Below are 14,305 nucleotides of genomic sequence, written 5' to 3'. Positions count from 1 at the left end.
TTTTTTACTGTTTTAGTTTGATCCTAACATTTGTTGCCTCATTTATTGCAACTTAAAGACGATCTAGTAAATGCAATAAGCATCTGTACTTTGATTTAGGAAAAAAAGTCTGCATAGCTTATAAAATTATTCATACTACAGCATTATTTGAAGAAAGGTCATATCAGCCTTTTTAATTTTGTAAATGATGCAAACTAAATTAGTTTTTACCTAAATGTTTTGTCACAAGTACCAGTATTTTTTGTTTGTTTGTTTTACAACCTTTAAAGTGAGGTTTCGAGTCAAAGGACCAGATCTGAAGAACCCTTATCTCCATTACACAGCCCTAGTCTGTCTGACTCACTGTCTTGCAGAAGGCCGAACCTCAGGTACTTGTTCATTTACTATTTTCCATTACGTTTAGGGAGCAGTAAGCAAAAAACTGTGACTGATTTTGTCTTTTTCTCTTTCTTCAGTGTGTCTGTCCCTAGTAGCAGCCTCCACAGCCCATCCTACATTTTGTCTGGTCACAGAGAACAACCCAAAAAAGAGGCATCTTCAGGGAAGCCGAGTAATGGGATTGCCAAGGAAAGGCTGGAAAGGGAAGCAGCAAGCAGCTCAATTGAGGAGGACATTCCATCAGCAGCAAATGGCTCACTCTGCAGTGAAAGTATCCACTCTGTAGTGGATGAGAAAGGTACTGCATGGCAAGCAAGCTCAGACTTTAACAGTCCACAATTTAAATTTCTTCCTATGTGTATTTTTATTACTCAGAGGTTACTGTATCTCTTCAGAGTTTAAAACAGCATAATAATAAATACTGGCCTTTGAGAAAAGGCAAAACTTTTAAATAAGATACCACACCTAGAAACACTGTAACACGTTACAGTTGTCTGTGAGCTAATCTTGTTGCTGTTCTGTTAGACACTACGTCAGTGGCTACAGAGTATTCTTTTAAGTTTGAAGAATCCATGACAGAGGACGAGATAGAGGAGCGCTCTTTCCGCTCTCTGCTTCCGTCTGAGGCCCATCGCCGTGGAACCATGGAGAAGAAATTGCACCACAACGTCCAAGCAGAAGATGATGGAGCCATTCATAATTCAGCATTGATGTCAGAAACAGGGTCACACAGTACTTCTAAGGTGAAGGGTCATTTCACATTAAATATGTATCTATTTTGAACTCCTACTTTGTTTTGTTTTCCCACTCTTTTTCCTTGTTTATAATTTTAACATGTTTTTTTCTTGTAGTTCCACAATGCACATATAGCCTTTTCTGGTGGACAAGACAGCTTTTCTCAGTTCACTATGGAAATGGTGCGTCAGTACATGAAGGATGAGGAGGTTAGACTGCAGCACCAGAGCTCTCTGCTGCATCTTCGCCAGAAGGCCCTAAAGGAAAAAACCAGAGCAGAGCTAGCCTGGCTTGAGCACCAGAAAAAGAAGTTTCGAGATAAGGGGGAGGATGATAAAATGCCACCCATCCGAAAGAAGCAGAGGGGGCTTCTTATTAAACTACAGCAGGAGCAGGTACTCAAAAAAGTGTGGGATAAAAATAATTGCATCATGTAACAGTTTAGTTTTGGGTCATATTGTGATCTTACCCATTTGCAACCAATCTTTTTTTGTTTATTTTACTCAGGCTGAGATCAAGCGTCTCCAGGAAGCCAACAAAGCGGCTAGAAAAGAAAGACAGTTGTTGCTGAAACAGCAGGAGGAAATTGAACGGATGAGAAACTCAACACTCAGACTGAAGGAGCGTCTCAAATGTGCTGGGGGACAAACTCCACCTGTAAATACCACAGTTATCCTCCACAAATGTCCTGCATGATTTGTACTTGAAAAATAGGGCACAAAGCTAAAGAGGGAAAATAAATACTTTATAAATTATTATTCTCTGTGTTTGCTTGTTTTGTCTTTAGGAGACTCCTGTGTCAGAACTGACAGGGTCTGAACCTGCCTCCCCTAACAACTTAAGGCTTGAAGCTGAAATGCGCAGCCCTTCTCCCTCGCTGTCCATCTCCGGAAGTGAGACCAGCAGCATTATGCAGAAGCTTAAGAAAATGCGGTCTCACATGGATGAAAAGTAAAGATTTTCATTTACCTTGTAAAATATTTGGTTGTGATTTTGACAGGTTTATGAATGAGTTGTAGATTCTAGTCTTAATTTATCATTTATCCATATTCTATTTCATTTGATCATAGTTTCAGTACTTTACATTTCATGTGTGCTTGTGCTCAAGTTTGCCTTTTTTTATATAAACTTAGAAACATTTGTATCACAGGAATCTTTTCAGTTTTCATAAAAGTATTTGGTCTTTTTTGCACCCTCAGTGTAGAATGTAGTCATGTAGCTGTATCATCAGAAGTACAGCACAGGTTGAACAACTGGGAGATAAAGTTAGAGAGGCCAAACTGAGATGATTTGGACGAGTCCAGAGGAGGGACAGTGGGTATGTTGGTAGAAGGATGTTAGAAATGCAGCTGCCAGGAAAAAGACAAAGAGGAGATATATGGATGCAGTTAGAGAGAACATGGAGGTCGTTGGAGTGAGGACAGAGTGAGATGGAGGAGGATGACTCTCTATGGCGACCCCTGAATAGGGAAAAGCCGAAAGAAGAAGAAATAAGTGTAGAACTGTAATCATAAAATATATTAGCCCACTTGGCTGTATTTTAAATTTAAAGCCTTTGTCATCATATCGACAGTATCAGAGTAAAATGAAGCACTTTAGGAGAGTGTCAGTTTTTTCTTGCTTATTTGAGAAATTGATATGTTGCAGAGTGCATCAGTCAACAGCTGCACTTAGTGTATAACTGGAGATGGTGAATAATATATACTTGATTATTTGTGTTCCTAAATACTTAACTTTCAGTTTGGATTCACCTCTAGTGCATATTTTTAAATGTTTGCATTGAGTTTACACAACATGTTCAGTAGCAACAAACATACATGCAATTTACATATAATTAAAATAATAATAATAATAATAAAAACACAATTTTAAAAAAAAAATTCATTTACATTTTTAATTAAACAAAGATCATTAACAAAGGTGGCTTTAAAACCCAGCCACCACCATCTAGCATTATTTGGGTGAAGTTTAGTGGGTGACCTGGTAAATGCTCACGACTCTTGATACTGTTGTACTCATGGCATATACAGTAGGAAAAAAACTTAAGGTTGTAGCACATTTTATTGGTCTGATTACAATCAGTATTGTAGATAGGTTAAATGTTTACTAAAGGACTTGAATGATCTTTTATTAATAGTGGGAAAAGTCACAATTTCTAAACGGCAGCTTGTGCAGACTTTTCTAAGCCAGCCTGAAACCTTGGGGGGAATTAAGCCACATTTTCTCATATCACTTTTTTTCTCTCTCTCTCTTTCTATGTCTTTTCCCTCTGTCTCTTGTGTTCTTTGCACTATGTTGGTGTGTGTGCCTGTGTGCGCGCACGTGCATTATTTGTCCAACCCCATGATTGTGTGGCTCTGTTGACGTTATCTGTTGCGTGCTTCTGTGTTGTAGACACTGTTCCCCTGTCCACTACTTCTTCTCTGTGTTCACGGCCCACCACTGGGCCTCCCTCAGTGTCTGTCTTCCCAACCTTCACCCTAAATTCCAGCTCTTTATCTACAACCAGTTGGTCAGGTACCGTACAGTTCTCTCTATTTCTCCACCTAAACCCTGCTTTCCCCCACCCCATGGAACATGCTTGTTTTTATGCACTGGGACTGGGACATTGTGGGGGTGGACTGGTGTTTGATGCCTGATTGAATGCACGTTTCTGATGGGATATTTATGTTAATGTTAATTGTAAGCTGAAAAGGTGCTCAAGAAAAGCTGTTAAGTTGAAATAAGTAAATATTTAATTTTTTATTAATTATATTTATACTAATTTGGAATATCAGTGTTGTCAGTGAGTTATATAATATCTTTGAAGTTGGAAAGAAACGTCATATTTTGTAATATTCAAAGGTTATGTTTATTTAGGAAGGGCCTTCCTTGTTTTATAAAAAATCTCAGACTCAGAGCTGGGATTTCACAAAAGTTAGTTTTATTTGCAACTATTTTTGTATTTATTTTTACTCTTTTTGAATAAATTATAAAAACAGTTTTCAAGTAACTTGCTATGTTGTAGCTGTTCTGCTTGGATCATTATTCGCATAAAACGTTTTAAAGTAAAAAATAATAAAATACCATATATGCACTTTGGAATGGAAGTAAATGATTCTGCAGAGAATAGACCAAAGCTATAGTGTCATCTCTTTAATGAAGACTGTAAATCTTACCTAGCTCTTTATTATGTAACTGTTACAAAGGTTAGGATAATGAGTACTGATGGTCACTGGGCTGTAATAGAGTTTGGGAAGATGCTGAAGGGACTACACAGTCTCATTCTTTAGTGTCCAAGTTGTCATCAGTATGCATTAGACCATAGAAAGGCCTCTAGATTAGATCAAGACTGAATGATTCTGTTAGAATGCACCTACAGCTGTGTGACATACTAATTAAAAACAGCTTTGCCTTTTTCTCTTGACTTTTTACAAACATCTACTGAAATATGTTAAATGTAATATGAAGAAACAAATTGAAGAAAGGGACATTTTTGGCTTTGCAAGACAATCTCATTGTAAGGAAATGCAATAGTTGAAAACAATCAAATCTATGGTAATGCTCTTATTGTTTATTTTATTTTTTATTCCTAAATAAAATTGAGGTTTTGTGTGTGAGTGCATTTATGTTCATGTTCAACACTCAACCCTGGGCTTGAGTTTGAAGCATGATTCTGGCATCTTCTCTCTCTTTTCCTCCTCCTTTTTTGAGTAACATTTCATCACTTTTTATTTTATGGGAATTTGTACATGACTATTTGGATGACTATTTTACGCCTGTCTTGGATGTGTGTGTTGAACAAAGATTGAGTTAAGTTTACAGTAATAACTGAATACCATGGTGATTTGGGTTTTCTCCCTTCTACAAGGTCCTCTATAACATCTTATGCTTGATATATTTGTCTTGCCTCTTCTTTTTCCCTCATTCCTGTTTTTTATTTTTTTTGCTATTACTACATCTGTTCTTTGTTTTATTTTCATCTTCATGTCCTTTTTTTTCCCGCTCTTCATCTCCTTTCTTAATCTATTGATTCACTTCCTCTTCATTTTTCTGTTCTTTTGCATTTTGTTTTTACCATCCAACTCTGCAGGTTTCTTACTAAGCGTGAGCAGCAGCTGATGCAAAGACGTCACCATGCTGAAGAGCTGTTACAGTGGAAACAACGGCTGGACCAGGAGGAGGCAGAGGTCCGTAGGATGGAGAAAGAAGCCTTGGCTGTGTGGGAACAAAAGAGAGCTCAAGATGAGCATCAAGAAACGTCTGAGAGTCAAGGGAGGGATATCTCTGAAATTGGCTCACACACAAGTCAACACCAGAGCTTTGGGGCCTATTCTGACAGTGAGAAAGGTAAGGCTCTAGGGTTTTGCTATACAAGTTTATTCCAAGCTGCTCCCATCTTAAAGTAGGAGGGAAAAAAATTAAAAGAAGCTTAAAGTTAGGTATGCACAATGTTGGAACAAAACAAGTTATTTAAAACAAAGTCTGGATATTGTTTATTATGTGAAAGCAGGAATTTTTTTTTTTTTTTGCGGGGGGGGGGGGGGGTACAGTGTTTTCAGTCAACTGCACAGTTCCTTTCAGTACAGGTACACAACACATGGTTTGGCAATAATGTTGATATAAATATTCATCCATCCATTATCTTTACCCGCACTCTCACTCACACCTAGGGACAATTTAGAGTCACCAATCTGCCTAACATGAATGTTTTTGGTCTGTGGGAAGAAACTGAAGTGCCTGAAGAAAACCCACGCATGCACGGAGAGAACATGCAAACTCCATCCAGAAAGGTCCTGGGCCAAGATTTGAACCGGCGACCTTCTCGCTGAGAGGCAGCAGTTCCACCAACTGAGCCACCTGCTATAAATATTTAAAAATAAAAATGTTAATTTGTATATTTTTCAGATCATGTGAGTGAGTGCAGCAGTTCCTCGGTGACATCCAAGTCTACCATCCACACAGAGGGACCAGGTTCTCAGCATGTGGAAAGTCCTTCAGCCAAACCTGATTCAGTTTCTGAAACGCCTTTGTCCCCAGTCCAAAGCTGTCCTGCAAACTACACCCAGGACTTCTCCTCAGAGTCACAGCCACCCAGCAGTAAGGTATGACAAAAATAAAAGTTTACCTTTTTGTGTTTTTATGTCGTTAAACTTCTGAGTTTGAACGTCACTGCTGTTCATTTTAAACTTGTTTGTAGTTGCTTGATTTCTGACCTTGTAGAGAAGTTTCTTTTGCAGGCAAGAATGTTCATTTAAATGGCTTCATATTCTTTTCATGTTTTGTGTTTGTTGTAAAAGCAACCGTAGGCGTTTTGAAGACTTATTATTTACCTGTGTACATAAATAATTAATGGATACATTGCTTTGATCTCTCTGTCTATGATGCAATTTCCTGTAGTAAAAAGTCTCTGTGTTTCCATCCTTCCGCCCTGTGTCTGTTCTTTCAAGCCTTCTCTCCTCAAAGCCAGCCACAGCCCTGCTGCTTCTCTCGCTGAGGGCAGCAATAAAACAAAGATGCAACTTCATTCTGCCTCCCGGACACAAAGTGAAGTTATCACTCAGCTTCTTGACTCCCCCACAGCCACCCAGTCTGGTGAGTTACTTCTGAAAAACATGCACATTTTTTTGCAGAGTAAAATTGTTACATATAGTATCTAGGACAACAGATAAAATTAGCCATTATACTAACTCCAGGGCATTTATATTCTGTTGGAATATTGATTATTGTGCACTGTCCTTTTAAATAAATACATGAAATAAAATGAATGAAATTTGACAAGATGCGAGAGGTTAAAAAAAAAAAGAGTGGACATAATGCAGCTGTATTGTTGGCACTGTGTGGTGAGGCCTGATGCGTTGCTGCCAGAAGTACATTATGCAAGCACTTTACTGATGCATAACTTGCTTAGCTGTGTGATAGAAGAGACAAAAACTGCAATATACGTAGTTATCATACTACTGACGTTTTGTTGGCCTAGTGTTGTAGTTGTATGTTTCATTCATTTTCATACCACAGTATAAACTGATTAGCTTGTTAATTCTCTCTGTTCATTGTGTCACACTCCTGGTAAAGAAAATGTACAGTAATACCCTAAAAAATGTTCTTGAGTTCGAGTGGGCTAAGTGTGGGATTATCTGTTTCTACACATTGATCAGGCACTGATTCCACATTCTAGCTGTAGTTTTATTATTTTTATTTTCCGACAGAAAACATCTCAGACCAGAGTAACATCGAAAGTCGGATCAAGGCACTTAAGGAGGAGCTAAGAAAACGAAAGCTTATGGCCTACCAGCTGAAAAAAGAGCAGAAGAAGCGTCACAAGGAGCGTCTGAAAGCACAGGAGGCGAGCCTGTTAAAACAACTTCAGGTAAATGTTTAACACCTCTAGAGGTTGTTTGAACATACAATAAAACGTTTTATTTAACTAATGACGCTCTATTTGTTCATGTACTGTTTATCCATAATCTCGTAATTATATATTTTATTTTTTAACTTTTTGCCTGCTGTTTTATTTTTAGAACTGTAACAACTTCATTGAGAAAACAAAGGCTGAACTGAATAAAGAGTTGGGCTCGGTCTCTGATACCAGTTCACAAATCAATGTTTCCAACTCTATTTTGGAGCAGTCATCTATCAAACCTCCTCCACACAGGTACAGAAAATAGCTATAATCACAATACTATATTATAGTACTATATATAGTATTGTCCCAGTTAATGTCTGAAATTATTAACATAAGTTTAGAATGTTAGGTGGTCTGTTTAAAATTACTTTTTTATTTTTAGGTCTGAAACCAGAAAGAGTTCTGACTCTGACCAGACACTAATTGATGCATCATTCAATCGCAGTGAGTGGATTTATTAACTTTTGTGTACAGTACATCGCATACTTTATTTATTCGGACAGCACTGTCACAAATGTGCCCTAATGATTATGCACCTCTTCTGTTACAATAGATGTCTCCCATCAGGCTAAGCACAGCACATCTTCTGAAGCTTTGCCTGAAGACTTGTTTTGTAAAGAGGAGCCTTCTACTCCAGGGGTGTCTGTTCATAGCAGACCAGAGAATGGTCCGCTTGAACAGAAGATGCATGATGCAGAGTCTCCTTTAAGACCTTCATCTAAGGCAGAGTCTGAACCGAAAAATGTGACTGACCTTAGAGCTAATATTGAGGAAGAGCTGGAAGTGGAAGTAAGCTCCAAGTCTGAAGATGAACATTCTCGCCATCTTCTTAAACTTGAAAAGGAACACAGTCTTAACTCCCAGGCGAGTTTATCTTCGACTAAACATGTTTCCTCTGTCCTGGATGAAGAACTTCAGCATTCTTTATCTGTTAGGCCTGAACAGGATACACAAGCAAAACACAGCTTATTATCTGAAGTGGAGGAAGCTGTTTTGGCAAATAGTATCACCTCTGGTGAGCCTCATTCATCTGCTGTGGACCTGGATACTTTTCCACATGGGAAGTACTCGTCTGTCAATGACCACACTCACTCCCCTGACTCAGCAGCCCTCTTTTCAAATAAGAAGACAAAAGACAAAGACAGTGAAACTTCTCCTATAGCAGATGGTTATTATGATGACTTTGAGTCAACATGTTCTTCTCCCAGAGAAGAGAATAAATTCAAGCCTGAGTCTCAAATCTCTTTCTCACATACTTCAATCAAGTTTTCCAATAAGGATTCCTCAAGCAGAGAGCCCACATGTGACAACCAAGAAGAGGTGGTAGAGGAGGAAATAGAGGAGGAGTTGAGCAGACAATCTGGTGTAAGTGATAAAAGCCACTTGTCTGAAAGACTGCTTGATCTCAACCAACAAAGGGAAGATGTAAAACATGATAATAAGGGCACTTACTCTTCTCTGCAAACCTCTCCTCCTCCTGTGAAAGACGAAATGCCAAGTTTTGACATTGGAAGCCGAGTTCTTGTTGGAGGTGTTCAGCCTGGCACGCTTAGGTTTAAAGGTCCAACCAGTTTTGCCAATGGCTTCTGGGCAGGTGTGGAGTTAGACAAGTCTGAGGGGAGCAATAACGGCACATATGATGGGGTTGTATATTTTAAGTGTGAGGAGTGCCATGGTATCTTCGCTCCTCCAGACAAAATCGCACATCTCCCAGGCAAGTATGAACATTATGCTGATACCACAGAAGATGAGGACTCATTCCATGATGATTTGTTCGATAAATGTGGGAATAAACAAAAAAATATTCAAGATAATTCCCCAAAACAAGGAGACCTGGAAAGCAAAAATGAGGACGCGTTTCTAAAAGAGGATAGATCTAGAGATACAAAGGTTGTGGATGAGAAGAATCAGGCTCTGCATGAATATAAATCCTATTTAAATTCACAGCATCATAAAGAGTCCACACTTCTGATTTCTGAAGGCCACACAGAAGACATCGCTTTAGATTTAGAAGATGCATCACACACTTTCCTCATTTTAGATGGGGAGAATAGTGGGCTGGTGAAGCAGACCAACAAGGAGACAACAGCTATCATTGTGAGAAATGATGAAGATTTCCAGAAACAGTCGAGTGCTGCTGATCTTTCCACAGACATCAAGGATGATAAGAGTAAACCAAAGGACAGGGATTTGCTGGACACACTTGCAGACACACTTATCAAGAACTTTGTGAAAGACACTGTTGAGCAGTTTGCTGATATAAAAAAGGTCAAAGCGGAGAAGATTAAAACTGCCCACCAGTTGAATGGAGGCTTCTTCAGTGAAAATAATGAAGAAAACTGGATCTCTTCAATAGAGCAAAAAGATGGCCTACCCTTCTTTCTTCCTTCTGAAAAAGAAGAGCTGTCCTCTCCAGAACTGTGTAACAGACCAGTGAGTGTTTCTTTTTTATATCTGAATAATTAACTGTTGACAGCTGCAATTATGATTTCAGTAATGATGGGTGTGATATGAACTCCTGACAAACAGAGCATGTTTATTTAACCTGGACTTGTTGGGATGTGGACAGTCAAAGTCCAACCTTATTTTGACAGACTATTGAATTTGTTGATCATTGCTGAAAGCTTTTGTAGCTTAAACAGACATAAGAAACTTTTTTAGACTCAAGTCTAATACCGTATATGTAAATAAAATAAAACAAAGTTGTGTTGGTAAAATGCAAGTATTTTAATGAATACATATTTAAAATCTTAATGAAAGTCATGTTTTCTTTATTTATTTAAACAGGAGAGTCCTATGTTGGGAGCCAGTGGTCAAGAAGAACTTGCCAAACGTCTTGCGGAGCTCGAACTGAGCCGTGAGCTGGTAGACGAGTTCGGTGATGATCAGGACTGGTTTGATGAAGACTTTGGCCTCAGCTCACGTAGAAAACAACAGAGAATCAAGCAGAAAGAAGAGGAGGCAAAGTTGGAAAGTGATCTTGGAAGGTCTGCCTCATCATCTGGACCACATATGGGGGGGATAATTTCATCATTAGGAGGGGAACCGCAGGTGAAAACTCCACCTAGACCTGAGCTCCCCCTCCCATTACCTCCTAAACTTCCTGAGCAGCCTGCCATGGTCGTGCCCCACTCAGCCAAAGAGGTGAAGAAAATGGTCTACGCTGCCACACAGGAGATCTGGGAGACCTGCGACCTGGGGAGGGAGGGAGCTCTGGCTCTTGAACACCTGCCAAACCCTACACCTTCACTAGAATATTTCTATAAAGAGTCCAGCAGTCAAGACCAGGAGGCCATCTCCATTCGCAGTTACAGAAAGGTAAAAAATAAAGCATTGGAAACCATTTAAAAATATGTGATACAAAATCTGCTTTACAAACGGAGTAATGTGTATTTGATTTATTTTATTTTCTCGTTTTATTTACTATCTTGCATTCAAGCCTCATTTTGTTGCCTTTTCTTTTTGTAGGCTGTGTATGACTTAACATGGGAGATACTTCAGGAGATCTATACTGAAGACCTCGATACCGATCAACCTCAGTGGGTCAAACCACGTCAAGTCAAATCCTCCTCAGTCCACAAAGTCAAGACGTCTGGAGATCTCAACAAAATTCAGGTAAAGTTCTGCAGAGAAAAACTGTTTTTGACCAACACTTCCTTCTTTTGTGTTTTTTGTTAGTTTTTCCAAGATTTTTGCATCCAGAACTTGTTAACAGCGTTTAAGGCTCTATAAATCATAAACGATCAGGTTTACTGACATAATTAAAAAATAAAAAAAATAAAAAAACTTCTAACTTTGACATTCCAACCATATTTGACTTTGCTTTGATTGCAGTCAAGTTTAATTTCTCCCCATTATCTCCCAAAACAAGTACTGCAACAAATGAGACCGGATGCATCGTATCTCTGTTTCTGCATATTTCATATTGCTGTCTTGTAGGAATCCTTTTTTCCTCCTTTAAACAGGCGCAGTTGTCTTTTAACTATTGAGTGAACAACTGGTGGAAAATCTTTTAGAGCTGCAATGGATGAGTTTACACTGGTTTAACTACATTCTATTTAAATTGTATTTGCCATGCTCATGAACCTCAGAGAGATTTAATAAGAAAATAAGCTTTAGTTCAACTATACAAATGTATTTGGGGTCATCTGTATATTTTAAATCACCTAAAATGCTCTAACAGAAGTAACCAAATCTCTCCAGTTTTCTCCTTTGCTTATTAAAGTTTTGATATATTGCTGATACTCATGTATGCTACATTAATGTAAATGGATTAGTCTTACAGCTAAAATGACAGAAAACTTTATTTTAATTTGTTTTGTCAAACAGGAGTTTGTCACAGCAGAAGTGCTGAAACTGTACGATCTGGCAGAAGATCAGAACCAGAAGTCAGACTGGCAGAAGATGCTCAAGTTTGGCAGAAAGAAGCGGGACAGAGTTGATCACATTCTGGTAGGGATCAAAATAAATGTTTTGACTTTTTAGTGTTGTACTTAAACGAGCAGTTCTTCATCAAATATCACGTTTTTGTTTTCAAGATACAACTTGTAATGTAGATGATTGTATCTATTTTATGTGATGTATCTAGATACATTTAAAGCTGTAACGTCATATTGATTTATGTGAATAATAACTATTAACCAGCTGAAAGCTGTTCATTTTCTCTGTAGGGAAACAAACAATGAAGTTATGATTTTTACTTTAATAAAAGAAAAAAAAAAACATATTTTGAAGTGATTCCGTGTAGTCATCATTTGCTTCCTGTAGTAAACCTTTTTTTGGTTTGTCAGGTTCAGGAGCTCCACGAGGAGGAGGCCCAGTGGGTAAACTATGATGAAGACGAGCTGTTCGTCAAGCTGCAGCTGGCCGACAGCATCTTCGACGCTTTACTGAAGGACACTGCGAATGCCTTCACACTCATTTCTGAAAAGAGAGCCGAACAAGACCTGCTCTCCTGACGGCGTATATGTTAAAGTACAGCTTCTTCTTCAATCCCCGTCTTTCCTCATCGCTGTGAAATCCAAACAACCACATGCACCTCTGCTCTCCACCCGCATATTTTCCATCAGCAACCCTCCGAGGCCTTCACGTCAAGTTTTCTCACCTGAACGAGCTGTAACGCTGTTTGTAGCATTCATTTAGTGACTCGTAGTCTGAATTTGTGTTGACACACAGAATGCCTCCTGAGCAATCCAGCCTCCCTAAACCTGACCCTCATCGAGTCTCCGTGCTCACCTTTTGAACTGGTCGTTCTGTAACCGCCAGCTTGAGGAGGAGTAGATGTTGATGGGATTGACTGTGCCATCATTTGTAGGCATGAGAAAGTCCTTGAATGCTGATAAGCTGATTAATGTAGCATTCATGTGGAACACCGGTGGATTATTAAAATTTGTGTTTTATCTTTGAAAACAGAGATAGGTTTGAAAATTCAAACAAAAAAGATTTGGAGATTACAAAGTGCAATCTGTTATTTATTTGTTGTTAACAATTTTGACTTTCATGCCCATATTCAAGGAAAGAAGTGAGAATTGTCTTTTTACAGTCAGTCCCCCTTTTTGTTAGCCAGTTTAGATTTCTATCTGAACTTTGGCAAAAACAGCACAGAGGTCAGTCAACTCACTACTGCTAAACCTGTAGGACTATTTGTTTTCAGCAAGATGCTAATCGGCATTAGTTTCTTTCTGAGTTGTCTTTTCATTTTCAAGTTAAACTGGAAATAGTCTAAAAATGTTCATTATGAACGTGAAAAACTCTTTAGATAATGATCAGATGTGGTGGGACTGCACATCAGTGAATTCAAATTAGTGAAACCTTTTTTGCATTTTTAATTATTTATTGTGTGGAAATGTTTGATTAGAGGATAAAGGAACATTCAGAATTACAAATGATCTCAACATATAAAAAATATATTTTAAATATTGTATATAGAAAAAACATCTAAAGTTATAGTTAAAGCACAAATTAAAAAGTGAATGTGACTAAAGCAATACATTGTGAATGAAACCAGAGAAAAAAAATGGAGAAATTGTTTAAGTCTTTCGTGTTTTAATGTTAAAAATTTACTGAAATTGTCGTTTTCTGGTCACAGCTGTCTAGTTGGGTAAAACAATCCCCACGTCCCACTTGTGTACTGTATGTAAATACTGTGTGTACACTGTGTATCAGTGTTGGGTTGGAAACGGTTTGTAATGCCTCCAAAGATTTGTGCGTCGTTAGAAAGATATTGTGAAAATGAAACTGAACTATTGATAGTTTTGTTTTCACCTGAACCAGCGTCTGTGTTTGTCGTTTTATCCTCATCGTTGAACATTTCTTGTTTCGCTCAAAAATGGAGCTAGGCTCTCAGAACTTAACGGCTCCGCTTTTTATTGTTAATGAATGCAAAGCAGTTATGATTATAGTATGCAAGTGGGACACAGGAAACTGGCAGGCGCCTTGATATTTTATAACAAAATAATGTAACAATACTGAAATGCTGGATTTGAGCCTTTCTTGATCTGCAGTTCATTCACCTTCTCAGACCACACACAGTGTGTTATTGTCATGTCTTTATCGTCGTTTAAAGGTTCGCAGCAGAACATATTCTCTGAAACATCATTATTTTGGAGCACAGCTACACGCTCCTCCTGCTTGTGAAAGCATTAACGAGCCTCACGCTGCACCCTGTTCGTGTACTCAGCCTTTAATCTTTCTCCATGTTCTATTTAAGTGCCTCTTTTAGTTTTTGATTCAAAAAATAGTTGTGTTGATCTCTCAGCAACCTTTGGACCTGTTTCCTTTGAATGTTTCACCTGCTGTAAACAACCC

General features: G+C 38.4%; 1 protein-coding gene across 1 annotated transcript in view; it reads left to right on the top strand.

Moving 5' to 3' along the window:
• Window positions 1-12,638, top strand: part of cep350 (centrosomal protein 350) — a 29,657-nt gene extending 17,019 nt beyond the window's left edge. Inside the window, exons 21-38 of the mRNA XM_037698088.1 lie at window positions 270-368; window positions 456-676; window positions 904-1,121; window positions 1,230-1,508; window positions 1,621-1,770; window positions 1,901-2,064; window positions 3,508-3,630; window positions 5,186-5,442; window positions 6,001-6,197; window positions 6,543-6,687; window positions 7,302-7,462; window positions 7,614-7,747; window positions 7,881-7,942; window positions 8,052-9,931; window positions 10,286-10,816; window positions 10,967-11,113; window positions 11,828-11,950; window positions 12,289-12,638. Coding sequence (XP_037554016.1) covers window positions 270-368; window positions 456-676; window positions 904-1,121; window positions 1,230-1,508; window positions 1,621-1,770; window positions 1,901-2,064; window positions 3,508-3,630; window positions 5,186-5,442; window positions 6,001-6,197; window positions 6,543-6,687; window positions 7,302-7,462; window positions 7,614-7,747; window positions 7,881-7,942; window positions 8,052-9,931; window positions 10,286-10,816; window positions 10,967-11,113; window positions 11,828-11,950; window positions 12,289-12,456 — 5,059 coding nt within the window. The 3' untranslated portion in view covers window positions 12,457-12,638. The remainder of the gene's footprint in view (window positions 1-269; window positions 369-455; window positions 677-903; window positions 1,122-1,229; window positions 1,509-1,620; window positions 1,771-1,900; window positions 2,065-3,507; window positions 3,631-5,185; window positions 5,443-6,000; window positions 6,198-6,542; window positions 6,688-7,301; window positions 7,463-7,613; window positions 7,748-7,880; window positions 7,943-8,051; window positions 9,932-10,285; window positions 10,817-10,966; window positions 11,114-11,827; window positions 11,951-12,288) is intronic.
• Window positions 12,639-14,305: the final 1,667 nt, after the last annotated feature.

This window comes from Nematolebias whitei, chromosome 3 (assembly GCF_014905685.2).
Source record: "Nematolebias whitei isolate Nwh7 chromosome 3, NemWhi1, whole genome shotgun sequence".
NCBI classification, from domain to species: domain Eukaryota; kingdom Metazoa; phylum Chordata; class Actinopteri; order Cyprinodontiformes; family Rivulidae; genus Nematolebias; species Nematolebias whitei.
The sequence above is the reverse complement of the archived record's forward strand: the minus strand, read 5'-3'. Positions and strand labels throughout refer to the sequence as shown.